Source organism: Plectrocnemia conspersa, unplaced genomic scaffold (genome assembly GCF_051122295.1).
Source record: "Plectrocnemia conspersa isolate PC_06_02 unplaced genomic scaffold, ASM5112229v1 ptg000011l, whole genome shotgun sequence".
NCBI lineage: Eukaryota > Metazoa > Arthropoda > Insecta > Trichoptera > Polycentropodidae > Plectrocnemia > Plectrocnemia conspersa.
Window position 1 is genome coordinate 8,878,813 of NW_028277175.1, and position 15,630 is coordinate 8,894,442.

General features: G+C 27.2%; 1 protein-coding gene across 1 annotated transcript; it reads right to left on the bottom strand.

Annotated features, from left to right (window-relative positions):
• Nucleotides 1-538: 538 nt before the first annotated feature.
• On the bottom strand, nt 539-6,074 carry LOC148229373 (pickpocket protein 28-like). The gene is made up of 13 exons (XM_088198017.1): nt 5,921-6,074; nt 3,155-3,284; nt 2,974-3,080; nt 2,802-2,901; nt 2,578-2,729; nt 2,399-2,510; nt 2,239-2,331; nt 1,721-1,860; nt 1,458-1,588; nt 1,329-1,388; nt 1,025-1,256; nt 785-958; nt 539-724 (listed from the first exon to the last, which is right to left on the bottom strand). Exons 1-13 carry the CDS (start codon nt 5,962-5,964, stop codon nt 637-639), a joined length of 1,563 nt encoding a protein of 520 aa, XP_088054143.1. The 5' UTR covers nt 5,965-6,074; the 3' UTR covers nt 539-636.
• Between the last annotated feature and the right edge of the window lie 9,556 nt (nt 6,075-15,630).

A 15,630-nucleotide genomic window follows, 5' to 3' on the forward strand; every position in this document is an offset into this window, starting at 1 on the left:
TAAATCATCTTATTTTCTAAGCACTGTATAAGAACTATAATATATACCTATATAATTTTGAATTGATGGGTGACCCATAAATGTATTTATTGATCCATTTAATGCATAAATATATTGCAAATCTGAAGTTTCCTTTATTCCAATCATAAATATATTGGCATAAAATACATTTTAAGTAATGTATTATGCAGGTTAATTTATTTCACAATTAACAATAAATTATTAGTTCAATGTATATTTTAATGTGTTGATATTTATCAATTCTCAGAACATATTTTACTGCTCAAAACTACAATTGATAGAAAATAAATTGCATGTACTTCGATGAAAACTAATGAAATGATATTGCTAACATTACTAATGGATAGGGTATATTTTTATTAAAATATATATATATATATATATAGGTTTATAATTACAGTACTTACATAATAATATATACTAATGATTATTCAATATACGAATAAAAAAATATAATGAAGGTGTAAAATTATAACGAATAAGGCAATATTTTAATTGATTAATTATAAAAAAAATATTTAATAATTGACGTGAGATTTAAAAATATATTATAGTAGTAATGTGCAATATTAAAGCCATATAGTATATAGGAATAATAATTTCAAGATTGTTTATTTAAGAATATACAGTTGTAGGTTTAATTCCATCATCCGTTAATTCCATGCTAGTTTTAGATATTTTATTCCTCAAGTTGCAAAAGGCTCTGTAAAACAAACACATGTAGTATACTTTTATTTTACGATTCACAAACAAGATAAATTACCTTAGGGTGATAAAGTAGATTATCTCGACCAAACTCAATATGGAGAATCCCAAAAATAGACCCAACAAACCACCACAGTTTGCCAAAAAGTCAGTCTGTCCGTATAACTCAGACCTCTTGGAAGTTATAAAATGCGACTCTTTAAAGAACAGTACTAGTCTGGCCATGTTGATTCTGTTCGACAGTATAATAGTTATTTTTAATAATTATTTTAAAAACACTGAATTTTTATGTACTTACTCGGGCAATGTATCTAAATCAGTTTTAAAAGCAAGCAGTAACTGTTTCCAATCGTAATCAGCTTGAGATATTTCAGCGTCGTAGTTTATGGATGTACAAGAAGGCAAACAGTTGCATCTGCTAGCCATTTCATCCATTTTATCGATACCGATGGTTTCCCATTCTTTATCTCCTTCCATAACCATTGTATTGTTCAACAACCCTCCTTTAATTTTTCTTGTCAACAAATCAGCTGTGTAACAAATCAACATTATCCATATGCAAATTTGCAAATGAAACTTGAATTTTTCACTAATTTATTTACCAGAAGCTTTTGTAACGCACTCAACACTTCCGGCCGAACAAATTGGCATATTTGGTTCACCTGTGATGATAAAAATATTTGTACAGATTAAAATCAAGACGATAGTATGAAAACACACGCGATACTCACGAGGCATTGAAACAGTAACACAATTACACATTAACATTGTGTAATTTGTTAAGCACTCCAATTCGCAGTTGCCCTGTGTGTAACTTTGGAAGAATTTTAAATGTTTTTCTTTAGGAAAGAAGCATTGTCTTCTAAAATTAAAAAATAAATGCTTGTATGATAAAAGTTTACTTATATATGTTTTACAATTCTTTAAGTCGTAATTTTCTAGATAAAATCATTTAAGTGAGATATGTTAATGTATTAATAATATAAAAAATTACATCATTGGATCATAGCTCTTGAGTCCCTCTGACGTTATCATCATGTTTGGTTTTATAGCAGCTATGACTTCTTGAGATAAAGGCACTCTAAAATATTGACTTCCGACTTGAGGGATTTCAGCAGGAGAGTGCAATAATACCTATTAATATAAATTCGCTGTTAAAATAATAAAATTTAATTTCCGAATAGTTTTATTTTACATAAAAATGTGAAATAAACATTATTTTTTCCCGTACAAGTATAGTGTGATTAAAGCTTTCATTGCATTTAAAAATATACTTTGATAACTTACAATGAAATATCATATATGACAGTTAGATTACTTTGCTAATAGATGCATTTGATTAACCTTTAATATATTTTTGACATACTATGTGGGTTAGGATCAAGTTCCTAAAATTATTAAATTTTAATTATAAAAATAAAAATACATAAAACTGTATTTTTATTAAAAATGTCATAAATAGCAAATGGTTTTTTCTCCACTGAATACATTAAATATATTATATAAATATACCTTAAATCCTTGAACAGGACCTCTACATAAATAATCCAAATCTGAATTATTAGCTCGCAAGACTATGGAGAGACCTGCTTTAGTTCCTGAACCCTGCAAAAGTATTTATTAATATATAACGAATAAAAAATAGTTAAAAGGTATTAGTATTTATTTTTACAGTTCCTCTGATAGGATAAGTATCTAAAGGCAGATTGGGTGGATATCCATCATCGTTGGTCCATCCTTCAGATATTTTACCATGCTCCAAATAGTGATACTTTTCATGTAATCTAGCAAATCGTTTTTAATATAAAACAATAAATAACAAAAAATAATTCAGCGTATATAAATATTTACCTTTCACTATTAAATAGTTCATTGGCTGTCAACATGTTGAAAGTGTAACATATCCCGTCTTCAGTCAACAAAGGACTGAAAAATTCACTACAGTTCAATACCGTAGTTTTCCACTTGCAATACCATACTAATTCATCGAATGGCGGAGCAACCTTAAATAAAAATAAATGTGTAAGTTTTACATTTAATAAAAAATCTATATATTTTATATTAGTAATATATACTTCAGAGATAAAATCCACTGCTGAATAATTAGTGAATTTAGAACCTTTTTGTAATAGATGATTATCGCAAACAAGAGATATAGATTCAAACTGAAATCGTCTAAAATAAAAGTATTAAATCAGATTTTTTTAATATAATGTGGGAAAAGTAACTTAAATCAATAAAGCATACTCTTCTTCTGTGAAGTTGTCTTTATCGCGGTGATACATTTCTGTAAAATTATATACGGTCTGGCGAGCTTTCGTTTCTGAACAAATTGTCACAGCTGGGAATGGAACCTTTAATAGAAAACATATTTATGCACTGAATCATGGTAGCAATATATAATTAATAATTAATTTAAGAGATTTACCTGCCAAATGGGAGTCGAAGACTCGGCAAAACTTACAATCACTGGACTTTGGTTCCATTTGTCCCAAATTTTAATTATGAGGTGACTGCAAGCTGCCAAGCACAACACAAACATGATAGTCCACCATATTCTGCAATATTACATTAGATTTATACATATTTTTAAGAATATTAAACCATTACAAGTAGATAAAATTTATCATAAGTAGAATTTTCGGAGAATTTTCTGATTTCTCAAAAAATATAAAAAAAGATTTTTTATTATATAAAATCAAATTTGTACGAATATTTTGCAATAAGTTTACAACCACTGCCCTTTTTATAACGCTGCATAAGTAAAGGCTGGTTCATGCCTAGTATGCATACTTCTTGAAAGGTTTTAATAGGAGTCTGGGAGTAGCAAAAAATTGTTTACAAATTTTTAACACTAGAACTCACTTTATTTTTATTTATATGAAGACACTCGGGCTAGAAACCTTTCCGAAGGTGACTTGCCAGATGTTTGAAAATATGCATACTTTCCCGGAAGATCGAAAGTATTTAAATTCCTAACAATTATTTGCGCTTTTCTATTACTGTAACCTAGTGGCGTAGCTATGGGAGGGCAGAGGGGGAAGGCCGCCCCGGGCGGCACTTGCTTGGGGGCGGCATATTTGCGATGGAAACGTCTAGTGTGGTTCTTAACCCTGAATAAACTAAAATTTATGTAAATCAATTTATTATTTTAAGAAATGCTGATTTTATGACCCTGAAAAAAAATGTATGGAGGGGGGGGGGGCAATTTTAAGAATAGCCCCGGGTGGCACATACCCTAGCTACGTCACTGCTCTAGCCGGCTGCTGGTTTTATCTTTGCTTTAATGATCTCAGAACCCGCACCGGTAAGAAGAAATTAAGCAGAATTCAAAACGATTTAGGGCTGATTTTCTTTTTCGATAATCCAAAAAGGTTATTTTTATATTGATTTTGTAAAGTAGCAGCAGCTGTTATTGCCAATTGTCACACGATTATTATTGACAGCCGAAGGGGCCTTAAAATTTCTGTTAAAACGATTGGAAAATATTTATTCTGAGCTAAGCTCAAAATTTCAACGGACAATTAAAAATAAATTATATAATAAAAAAAACAGACATTTATGTCATTAATTAAATATTTGCAAAATCTAGAATCTTTCACAAAAAATAATGACTTATTTAATTATTCTTCAGAAGCAGAAATACGTAAAATGGGGGGAAAAAAGACCCTCGTGACTCTAATAAATCATTAGAATCTATTACAGAAATTGAAAATTTATCATTGGCGCAACAATTAGAAAAATAAATTTCTTTCAGCCGTAAGAAAACCAACATCTTACGGATTAAAATGTCGGTTTTCTTATACTTTTTCTTAACTTATTCGAGAATCACGATCGCGGCCTGTTCTGATGCTTATGGCTATCACCATCCAGCTCCTTAAGACGTTGTAATTGCACTTTGAACTAATTATTATCAGCTAGAGGTTTACATCATTTAATTTTAATAATTTATGTTTTTTTTCTAAGCAACAAATTAAAGTAGCCTGTTATGTTATAATGGTCTTAACATAATATAAATAGATACATATTTTATTTAAAATAAATTAAATTATTTATTATGATTAATTAAAATTTCCATACGTAATAAACACATAATATTTTTATTAAATTCTTCGTAGATTTTATATATTTCACATTATTTTATAATAATATAATTATTAATGATATAGATATGTACAAGGGTCAATCGGTTATCAATCGTCTCAGGTTTTAATTATTTTACTTTAACTATTAATAACTATTAGATTTATAAAAAAATATGTTTTGTATTTTTAATTCAAAATTACTTATTATGCTACATACTGTTTTTGATTTAAATATGAAATATGGAAAAAAAAATTTATGAGCTTTAAATTAGTATTAAAATAGCAGAAACTGTTCATAAACGAATTGATAAGAAACGTACAATGCACTGGTTGTTCCAAATAATTGGGCTACAAACGAAAACCTAAAAGATGTAGGAAATAGTGATGACCAACTAAAGTCGTAAATATCCTCAGAATTACGTACATTTTATATTAAGAGCTTTCACAAAAGCTAAGCGTTCTGAACAAAAAGAAAAAAAATCTGTAATATTTAAGAGAGCTAAGAAAATTAAATAAGCTTGACATACGGATGCCATATGTGTTTAATGATAACCAAAAAGTCACTTTTGGGCAGTTTGTTCTACGCTTCGTTTACAAAACAGAAACGATCCATTACTCGATCGTATTGACAACAGTAAGCAATATGCTCAATGGTAGGAATTGCAATATTATCGAGATTTTCTGTAACGGTATTGCCATTATAAATATTTTTTTAATTAATTGGTAATAAAAAATATAAAAAAATAATTAGAGTACCGCTCCCATGTTTCATTATGTTTATTGATTAACAAAATTAAAACATTAAATTATTGTTTCGATATATTAAATATTTTAATCATATATTATCCAGTACGGGTAATTATTAATTTTAGACATAAATAAACACAGTAAAATGATTTTTTGCCACATTGAAAAACGACATTTATTCTGAGATTACCTAATATTTTATTTACATTTAAAAAAATATAGAATATTCAATAAATTTCTACAAAAAATGCAGGCTCTTAGATCCATGAGATCATACAACTATTTTTGATTTCTCAAACCGGCTTTTGCGTACAATTTATAGTCTCTTTTATTTTATTATATGCGTTTTATAATAAACTTACCTTTTAGTAGTAGAGCCAGTGGTAATTTTCTTAAGAAAAAACATTTTTTATACACAGTCAATAAATGCTTGCAATTTAACAGACGTTAAACCATTGCGACTGATTAGAGCAAATGTTCTCCTGCGACTGATAAATCTGCGGTGTATAAATTTGTTTATCAATAGAGTCGTTATAAAAGCATTTATTTTTATTTTTTGCGTAAGCTATACATGTGCTATGGTCGCTTCTACCACAAAGGTTATCTTTAAAACCTACACAGTATTAAGATATATTTTCTAAATTTATATCATGTGTGATTTTGTGTAGCAAACATCTGTTTTCGTTATCAAATGACCTTAAAAATAATTATACTTCAAATATATAGGGTTATGTTATCATAATAAAAAAAAATTGCATTAAAAATTAATATTTGCCGATCATCAGAATGCTGTAATATAAGGTAAAAGAGCTTAATTAAACTTTTAATTTAGTACTATAAAAAATAATAAACGCATATTTTTACAAATAAATTTTTGTAATTTTTATATAAAAAAATACTGATAATATTTTTACAGAAAATTTCATATTTTCTACTCCAAAGTGTATAATTATTATCTAGAGTCGAAACATTATTAAATATGTACTGTGTATCATTGGCTTTTGATATGCAATCATATAATAATATAATAAAATATTAATAAAAAATAAAAAATAAAGTCTTAAATTTCGCAATAAATTAGATGATACAGAAAAGGCTTATTAGATATTTTAAAGTAGCTTCTTACATAGTTTTTTCTCTAAAAAAACAAAATGAATATGTACTTACTTTTCTACGACCGGTCGCTTTTCTCCAATATATTTGAGTCCATGCAAAGATGTGTTACTAGTGAACTCTTTAAAATACGAAGACAATGAATATTTCCTTCCTTTTCTGTGTTCATAAATTATCTTTCCATTATTTTTATTCCCTCCAGCATTTTTGTGCGCTTTTTTACTCGGTGAACTCGCTTCTAAAGTCTCTTTGTTGTCCCTGTGAAAAAATGCGAACCAATTATTTATTAATTGACTCATTTACATGTAAATGTGTTGCAAATAAAGTATTAAAATTTATTTTTAACATTCATAAATACGCAGAACTCAATCAGTACCATTACAAGTGGCAGAGTATTTTTGATACGGTCAAGGTCCTTCGCATATGTTGTTAATCGCCAGCTTCTGAATGTTTATTAACCAATTTACGTACAATTAAATTGTGCATTTAAGTTGCTTTATTATTTTTATTGTTTATAATACAAAATTAATTAGTAGACTTACATGAATATTAAATTATTTACTCGTTAAATAGTTATTTATTAATAAAATTAAGCGATGAGAGTACATTCAATTTTATTTATAAGTTTAAAATAACATTTTGTTGATAGTGCAATTTTTATTTATTTATTTAAAATCATAAATTTGTTGTATATTTTACGCTGAATATATTTTCAATGAAATAGAGAAGATCCTAAGGAACAATCTGGAATTTTCTCACACTTGACCATCGGATCTAAAAAATGGATTGTTCACAATGGACGTGAAATATGAGCTTTTGGCGAGCTTTCTGTTTAACCTTTTTCAAGGGTTAGATTTTAATGGTAACCAAACAATCCCAAAGATATTTTAGGCAGGTGTTTTAATGGTTGCTTAGAGTTCACCTACAATTTGTCATATCGGTTTTGAGTATTGCACAAAACCGTCCTTTGTGCTCAATTTTACCAACGAGCGGTTCCCACGCAATAGTAATTTTTTTCAAAAACAGGTAGCTAACAGGTGGCTTAAAAATATAGTATTATATAATATTAAAAGTATATAATTAAATATAACATAACAAACCGTTATTCATTATAGATAAAACAATATGTTTAAAACCATATATTTTAAACCAAATTATAAATTCAATTTAAATTACAAAAGTTAACTAATCATGTAAAATTTAATGGAAAAATAGTTTATTATGAATATAATCCAAAAATAGTAGTAAAAATTATTTTAGGGAAATTGTGTAATTATCAAAAAGTAATAGAAAAATAAATCTATAGATGATATAAAAATATAATTAAAAATAATATTATATTGAAGTAGATTAAATAAATATATATTTATAAACTAAAAACAATATTCTTTACCGATTGAAAAAATTGGATTTATATATAAGTTAGAAAGTAATATGTTTATTAGGTATATATTAATAAATTAGCTATGTACATAGATCTACTGCTAAAATATAATTAATTTGCTAGTAAATATAAGTACTTTAAATTAAAATAGAAGAAGCAAATATTCAAGAATACATATCATCCTTAAATCAAGGTATAGAACAAAATTTGGAAAAAAAAATCGAGTAGTATTCACGAGTTCTTTTTAATGTTTCTTTAACTTATAAATTAAACAGCTAAAATTTTTAGTCAGTACAGATTGCATGGGCATTGGGAGAGGTTCCATATGTAGTTCAAATTTACGTGTGGAAGCAAACATGTTTAATTTGGAGTTTTTAAAAAAAAAAAATTTCTCTACCACGTAAATCGAGAGTCAATAAAAATAAAATTCCAGTTTGAATATGTGGTTTTCACAATCAATTATATTGTTGATTCAAATTTATTTTAGCGTTTTAGAGAAAAGTGTAAGAAAACCAAAATATTACGGATTAATAGAGAAAGAATTCTAAATATTTATACCCACGGGCTAAAGAACAAATAACTAACAGTGCTTATTTGAAGTGCTTTGTTGTCGATTAAAGCAACATTAACTTAGACTAGGATTTTTTTTTAACAAAATCTTTTTACAAAAAAAAAACAACCAGGATATCCGATTCTATTTTAGATGGCATGTGTTTTTATAGGGTTATTTTAAGAATAATATATAAAATGTATTTAATAATAATTTATACATATAATAATAATAAACTATAAATGTTTCACCATTCTTCTTATGATTAGGCTTACCATAATTATGAAGCTCTAAACCGGGACAGCTATAGAAAATGTTTGGTTTTCCGCCGGGAACAATGGTGTGAAACTGGGACAGTGCCGGTCAAACCGGGACGTATGATAAGCCTAACTATGATAATATTATTTATATGCTTAAATCGAAATATAACAAAAAAACGATAACAGTAAATATATTCACTATATACATATAAAGTAATCTGCTATACTTTACTGTATTACTACATACATTTTTTTTTACACAGAAGTGAAGTCGAGAATTCCCATTTCTTGAGAAATGAAAATAATCGATAAATCAGAATGCCTAATTGTTACTTCACTGCAAAGTTTAATTGAAACTTTACAGTGAAGTTCTAGAAAAATGCCAATTCAAGAATTCTCTTTTCTCAAAAGTTTTCATAAAGCCATTTTTATTACAAATTTCATTTATACGATTATTTTTAAAATGTTTTTTTATACCGCTGCATAAAAAGGGTGGGTCCGTTCCAGATGCTTTAAAACATGCATGGTTTCTTGCAAGTTTTAATAGAGGTTAGAAGTATTTGAGTAGCAAAAAATTGTTCACGATTTTCTTTACTCTTATCAGCCTTATCTTTGATTTAGTAGTCTTAGAACTAGATTAGTAATAAAATAAGAAAAGACCGCTCCGCAAAGAAATCGGCAGATTGTAAAAATATATGGGGGGCTTTCAGTTACGCAATAAAATTGTCTGTCTGCGAATTTAGACCTCGTTTTTAAAATAATCCAAATATATTGTCTGAAATGTGAAATGTGTAAAGTAACTTTGAACTATTTGGATATAAATACCTTTTTTCGTAACTCGATGCTCGGTAATCTGGTCCTTCGAATATTTGCGTCCATTACAACAAATCATTATCATCAGTAATAATAATTTATACGTATGTAAGTACATACACTTGCAAATTTCGCAAGTTTAAATAAATTAGCAAATATTTTTAATCGAAAAATAAGGTGCAATCCAAATATTTCAAATATTTCATGAAGCAATAAAAAAACATCAATTAAGAGCTAAGCTCAAAATTTCAACTGACAAATAAAGAAGAAAAAAAGTTCACTAAAAAAATCGAACATTTACCATTAAGTCTAGAATTAGAAAAAATTGTTAGTTAGCAAAATGCCATGCTCAAATTTGACAGTTGCGAAACGTACATTTACCGTTCAAACCCAAGCCCAACCTAAATGAAAAATTTGATATATTCATTTAATAATTGTTAAAACTAAATAATTTGCATATAATTAAATCTGAAAAATATTTTTTTAAATAATAATACCACAATTTTATTTAATATGATTTCTAAAATTTTAAATAATTTAATTTCAACATACGGCATAATATTAAATTTGTTTAGGTAAGATTTGGGTTTGAACAGTATGGTAAATGTAGTGGAGAGTAACAACTGGTGGTTTTTAAGAGTGGTGCCGTGTTAACTATTAAATACTGAAATTTATTTCAGTCTTAAAAGAAAAAGATTACAAATATATTACATGCTTGTTTGATGCAATATTGTCAATTAAACCAATATCGACGGAAAACGAAAATTAACTTTTCCACGGACGAAAATTTCCTAATAAAAAAAATGAAAAGGATGGCTGTTTCCACCTATAATGATATGTGCTTTTAAAAAAGTTAGAATAATGTGCGATATTGTACTTACTAATATTTTTTTATGAATCATAAATCTTTTACAATTCAATTAAATTTAAATTACTATTAATTAAATTTTAATTTACATGCATATTAGAAAAAAATATTGTAAAAGTAAAAGCAGTAAAGATATTTTACTCATATAATGTATACTATATATCACATATATTCTCGAGAAATGATAAGATCGAGAAACCAGAATGCCTAATTGAAACCATCGAATAGCTATTTGTATAACCGCGAATACAATTGTATATACACTCACGTATGTACAAGTATTAACAGACAAACTATAGACTGGAATCGTAAATAATATGTGAAAGGTTTTCACCAAACTTTGCTTATGGTATTTTTTCTCTCAAAAAAGCAAAATTAATAAATCAATCTAAATAATTTGAATAATCGACCCTAGCTTAATAAAAAAAATGTTAAGCAATACGCAAACACATGGTATACATGTATGTCATTTAAGATTGTAAAAAATTATCTCACGCTCCATGCAAATGTGATTTATTATGTACGTTATAATATTAAGAAAGTATGACTTTGTAAATTAATTAACTAACATATATCGCACGAACCAATTTCTCCTCATCATCGTGTAATTGAGAGTTTGCGTCCTTAAGGCTCGATAGACAATGACACACTGAAAGTAAATTAAATTCAATTGGGTAGACAATATCAGGTACGCTCATCAACACAGTATTGGTGAGAAATGACCATGTGAAATTACACGCCCAATTATTTTTTTCTTTATTAATTTAATTTTTTGAGGAAAATGTAAAATATCACTTAATTACTTATTTTGTTTATTTATATACATATTTAACTCAAACACGTGATAACAGTTTTGGAATCACTCTCTAGATTGAATATCTGTTTAATATAAAATTCAATAAAAATATTTAGATATTGTTTTATTGATTACAAAATAGTACAAAATTACACAACATGACAATAATTTATAATAAAAATACAACAAATGAACATTTAATACAAATAACTTTTATTCACTATCGTAATTTCTAATAGAGGTTTCATCTGAAACGTGACAGGAAATGAATATTTAATATTAGTTTAAGATTTTTATAGTTTCTAATTCAATTTCTAACGTATGATCACCCTACACTCAATCCAGCACTGATTTAGTATTGGTATCGTTCTCATTTCTGTGTAAACAAATTTGTGGAAAATTGTATATGTGTGCATGCATGCGTACACGCACACTTATTTCCAATACAACGATGAAGAGACTCCTTTGATTGAGTATACTTTGTGTTAAGCACCGTTTTCATTATATAAAGTATATAATAATGTTGGATGATTGTTTATTTCGTTTCAGACGAATTCGAATTATTAATTCACAAGTCAATAATAGTAAAAGCAAGTTTATATGCTATTTTACATGTAAATTTCTAATGACAAAATAATGTCACATTTAGATACATGCATTTCAATTAATTAAAATAAAGCATATTTTACGTTTTACTTTTTAAATTAAAAATAATTTTAAAGTTAGCTAATTTATATATAATTTATAGATACATATTGTTTTCTTGGCTTTGTTGATAATATGCAGATAAAATATAAATAAAATGTTCTCTTTCGTAGTTTTCAGAAAGAAATTATTTTTGCTACGAATCACATTGTTAAATTGATAAGATACTTTTAATATACTTAAAAAAAGCTATGTGCGTTTACGTTTTTCACATATATAAAAAAAACTTAAATTTCCACTCAGTATAACGAAATATTTTGATCCGAATTTAAGAATGCAATTTCACGCAATATTCTTCACTAAACATTGGTTTTAAATATTAGCAATAAGCTAATCTCTAATTTTATATTTAAATTAAAAACTTATTTTAAACAATTGTTCGAAATATATGTATTTAAAAAAAAGCACTTTTCATTAAAAAATAAAGCAATGTTTTTTTGTTACAAACTAAATATAGCTTGTAATAGACGATGTAATTAAAATAAGTAATAGTTAAAATGTGTTGCTGTGTGTTTTTCTTAAATCAAACTACATTTATTTTTATTTTTATAAGTAAATAAATATGAAAAATATTTTAATTTAGAATACACAAAAAAAAACACGTACTACGTATAACGTAATTTATTAAAAAATGTAAACAATGATTTTTTTTAATTCGCATTATGGAGTATTTATGTATTTTTATTTTATAATATTTACATAAACATTTATAACTCAAATTTAACATGAATATGTATACGAGAGATAAATAAATATGATGGTGATATTCTAAAATTAATATTAAATGTTCAATAATTAAAATAAAATAATAAAAATAAATCACACCTCAATCACAAAAATATCACAATCATCAAAAATATTGATTAATATATTTTATTGCAATAAACTGACAAATGATGCCCTGGCCCCTGATATAAAAATTTAGGAGGCATCCATAAGCGGTCGATTGAAGACGATATTTTGTCAAAAACGATGTTGTCCTAAATTTAATGTTCCAAAAGAAAAAAGATTTGGCGCCCGAATTTTCAAAAACATTTTTTTATTATCAATAAATAAAATATAAAATATTTGCTAATCAAAAATATTGTGAATCATGCGAGCGGTAATCGGATTATTTTTGCGGTCAATCAATTAAAATAATAAAAATAGGGCCAATACCGGTATTGCATATTTTTTTCTCAGTAATTGAAAACTCTGGTATTAATGCAATCTTTACTTGGAATCTCACTATCGACGACTAAACGTCTCAAATGCTTAGAACAGTATTTTCCTATATTTTTGAGAATCCTTCCTACGTAATCAACTAAAACGAGAGCGCTTCTCTACAATTAATGATTATTTTTGATTGAGCTTTACAACCTTAAAGTATTATATGTGAGAGGATGCTTCAACATAAAAAAACACGAAACTGTCTTAATCAGAGGTGGCCAGCCCGCGGCCCTCGGGCCGCATGCTGCCCGGCCCGCCTTGAACATTTTTCCGGCCCGCGAGATTCATTACACTTTTACAGCATATATTTATTTTATAATGACCAATACACTATTAACTATTTTTCACTCCAAAAAAATGTCTATAGTGTATCAAAATCTAATATGGGCATATATAATTTTATATGTGACCCGCGGAGTTATAATGCATTTTTAATGTGGCCCGCAAGATCGTTTGGGCTGGCCACCCCTGGTCTAAATGGTATGTTCGTCGCTATTGTGCATCAGATTTTGTTCATTTTAGTTCTTGACAAACGTATTTATTCTGTGTTTTTTGTACGTAATATAAAACGTAAAATAATATGGCGATAAAATTTTATATTTCAAAAATATTTTTCAGTACTCAATCAATTGTGTTCTAACGATAAATTTATTAAAAAGTTTTAATATCTAAATAAAAGTAAGTAATTATTTTGTGAGGACCATTGCGTACGCCAAATGACATAATGACGTTTACCTTAGAACCACTGTGAAGACTTTCTGAGAAATATAGAAAACGTTGACATATCGAAAGAAATTTCGGTGTAGTTTGGTGAGGTCTCATCGGTAACCTAAGATCCCCACATTTATGTATTTATTACTTAAGAGATGAGACCCCAAAATGAATTTAAAAATGTATTTCTATATTCTGAATCTTGCAGCATGATAATAAAGCATATATGTAATAATCGACCGGATTTACAATTATATAATAAACAACCCTTTCGATTTTCCAGACACGATAGCAATTGGTGGTGGCAACGAGTGCAAAAATGTTTCTCAAGTCTTTATGCTTTATGCTATCTAGAAAAAAAAATTACAAATCCGGCGTAGAAGGCAACGAAAAATTAGTATAAGTGAAAAGTATAAATAAGAAGCACTTACAACATTTTTTTAACCTGTAATGAATGTATATTCACATTTTAAGTACCAAATTCACATTCACGTAATTAAAATGGTTCTATTTTAGGAATTTACTACAAAATAATTTAATCTGACAATTAAAAAGAATTTAGTTTGATTCTTCTTTTATCACCCATTTGTGACCAATAAAAATGCCCACTATTCTAATTAGGGTAAGCGATAATAATAAAGTCAACAGTTAAATTATATATTATTTGTGAGATTAATTTAATAATTATATTTATTTTAAATGATTTTTTAAAGTTGATATTAATTAAATTAAACATATATTTGATAGATAAAATTAGCAATTATAATAATCTTTAATAAACACTTTCAGCTCTAATTGAATGACGTTATGCATTTTTCAGTGGAATTATCCAAAGACCACACCTTTAAATTAATATTACAATTAAAAAAACACATAAATGTCAAGGTGTGTCGAAAAAGTCCCATGTGGATATTTACGAAAAACTTTTTAAGCTGACCGCTTCAAGTAATGACACCTTGAATGACATGTCATGTATATTTTTAATGAAAAAAAATGTAATATAGATAAAAAAAAATATAAAATTAAAATATTTTTCAGACCTTGAGTAATACATTATTTTAATGTCTCAGTTCCTAGGAAGAATAACGATATTTTATCATTATTTAAAGCAAATTAAAATGGTATTTATGTTTGTTTCTTTATACATTATAAATCATATATAATTTTATTATGTTAAATATACATTTAATTATCTTAATTAATAACCCTAATATATATTTTTATGTAGAAATACCAACCTTTATATACATATGACTGAGTCGATATTCTAGCCATACAAAGGTGTGCATTAAATATATATTTAGATATTCGTAATGGATCGTTCGTGCCGCATACTCTTTTAGTTCAGGTAAATTTCTAGCGACTCAGGGGTATTCGGAACAAATCTAGTGACTAAAATGGAAAGGCTGCTTGGTTTGACGGTATCAACTTGAATGGATCATCTGTGTTGATTTGGCGCTAGTTCCACTGGTGGCAAGTTCAGGGGCTGAATTATATTTAGCATAGTCGGAATTGAAGTGGAAAGTAATTATTTCTCTTAGGTCGCGTATTGGCGTTTATATTGTCAGAAAAATGAAAGAAACTACACAAACCTCTCGTCTGGATTTTTTCACCACTTTAGAACAAACATATGTGATTTTCCCGATTGCCGTTATTTTACTAC

What these genes read in the sequence shown, in the direction of transcription:
- LOC148229373 (XM_088198017.1), bottom strand. Translation starts at nt 5,964, where the DNA reads ATGTTTTTTCTTAAGAAAATTACCACTGGCTCTACTACTAAAAG. An exon ending in GACAACTTCACAGAAGAAGA is followed by an intron (nt 2,902 to 2,973) that starts GTATGCTTTATT and finishes CTTTTATTTTAG; the next exon opens with ACGATTTCAGTTTGAATCTA. An exon ending in AAGAGCTATGATCCAATGAT is followed by an intron (nt 1,589 to 1,720) that starts GTAATTTTTTAT and finishes TTTTAATTTTAG; the next exon opens with AAGACAATGCTTCTTTCCTA.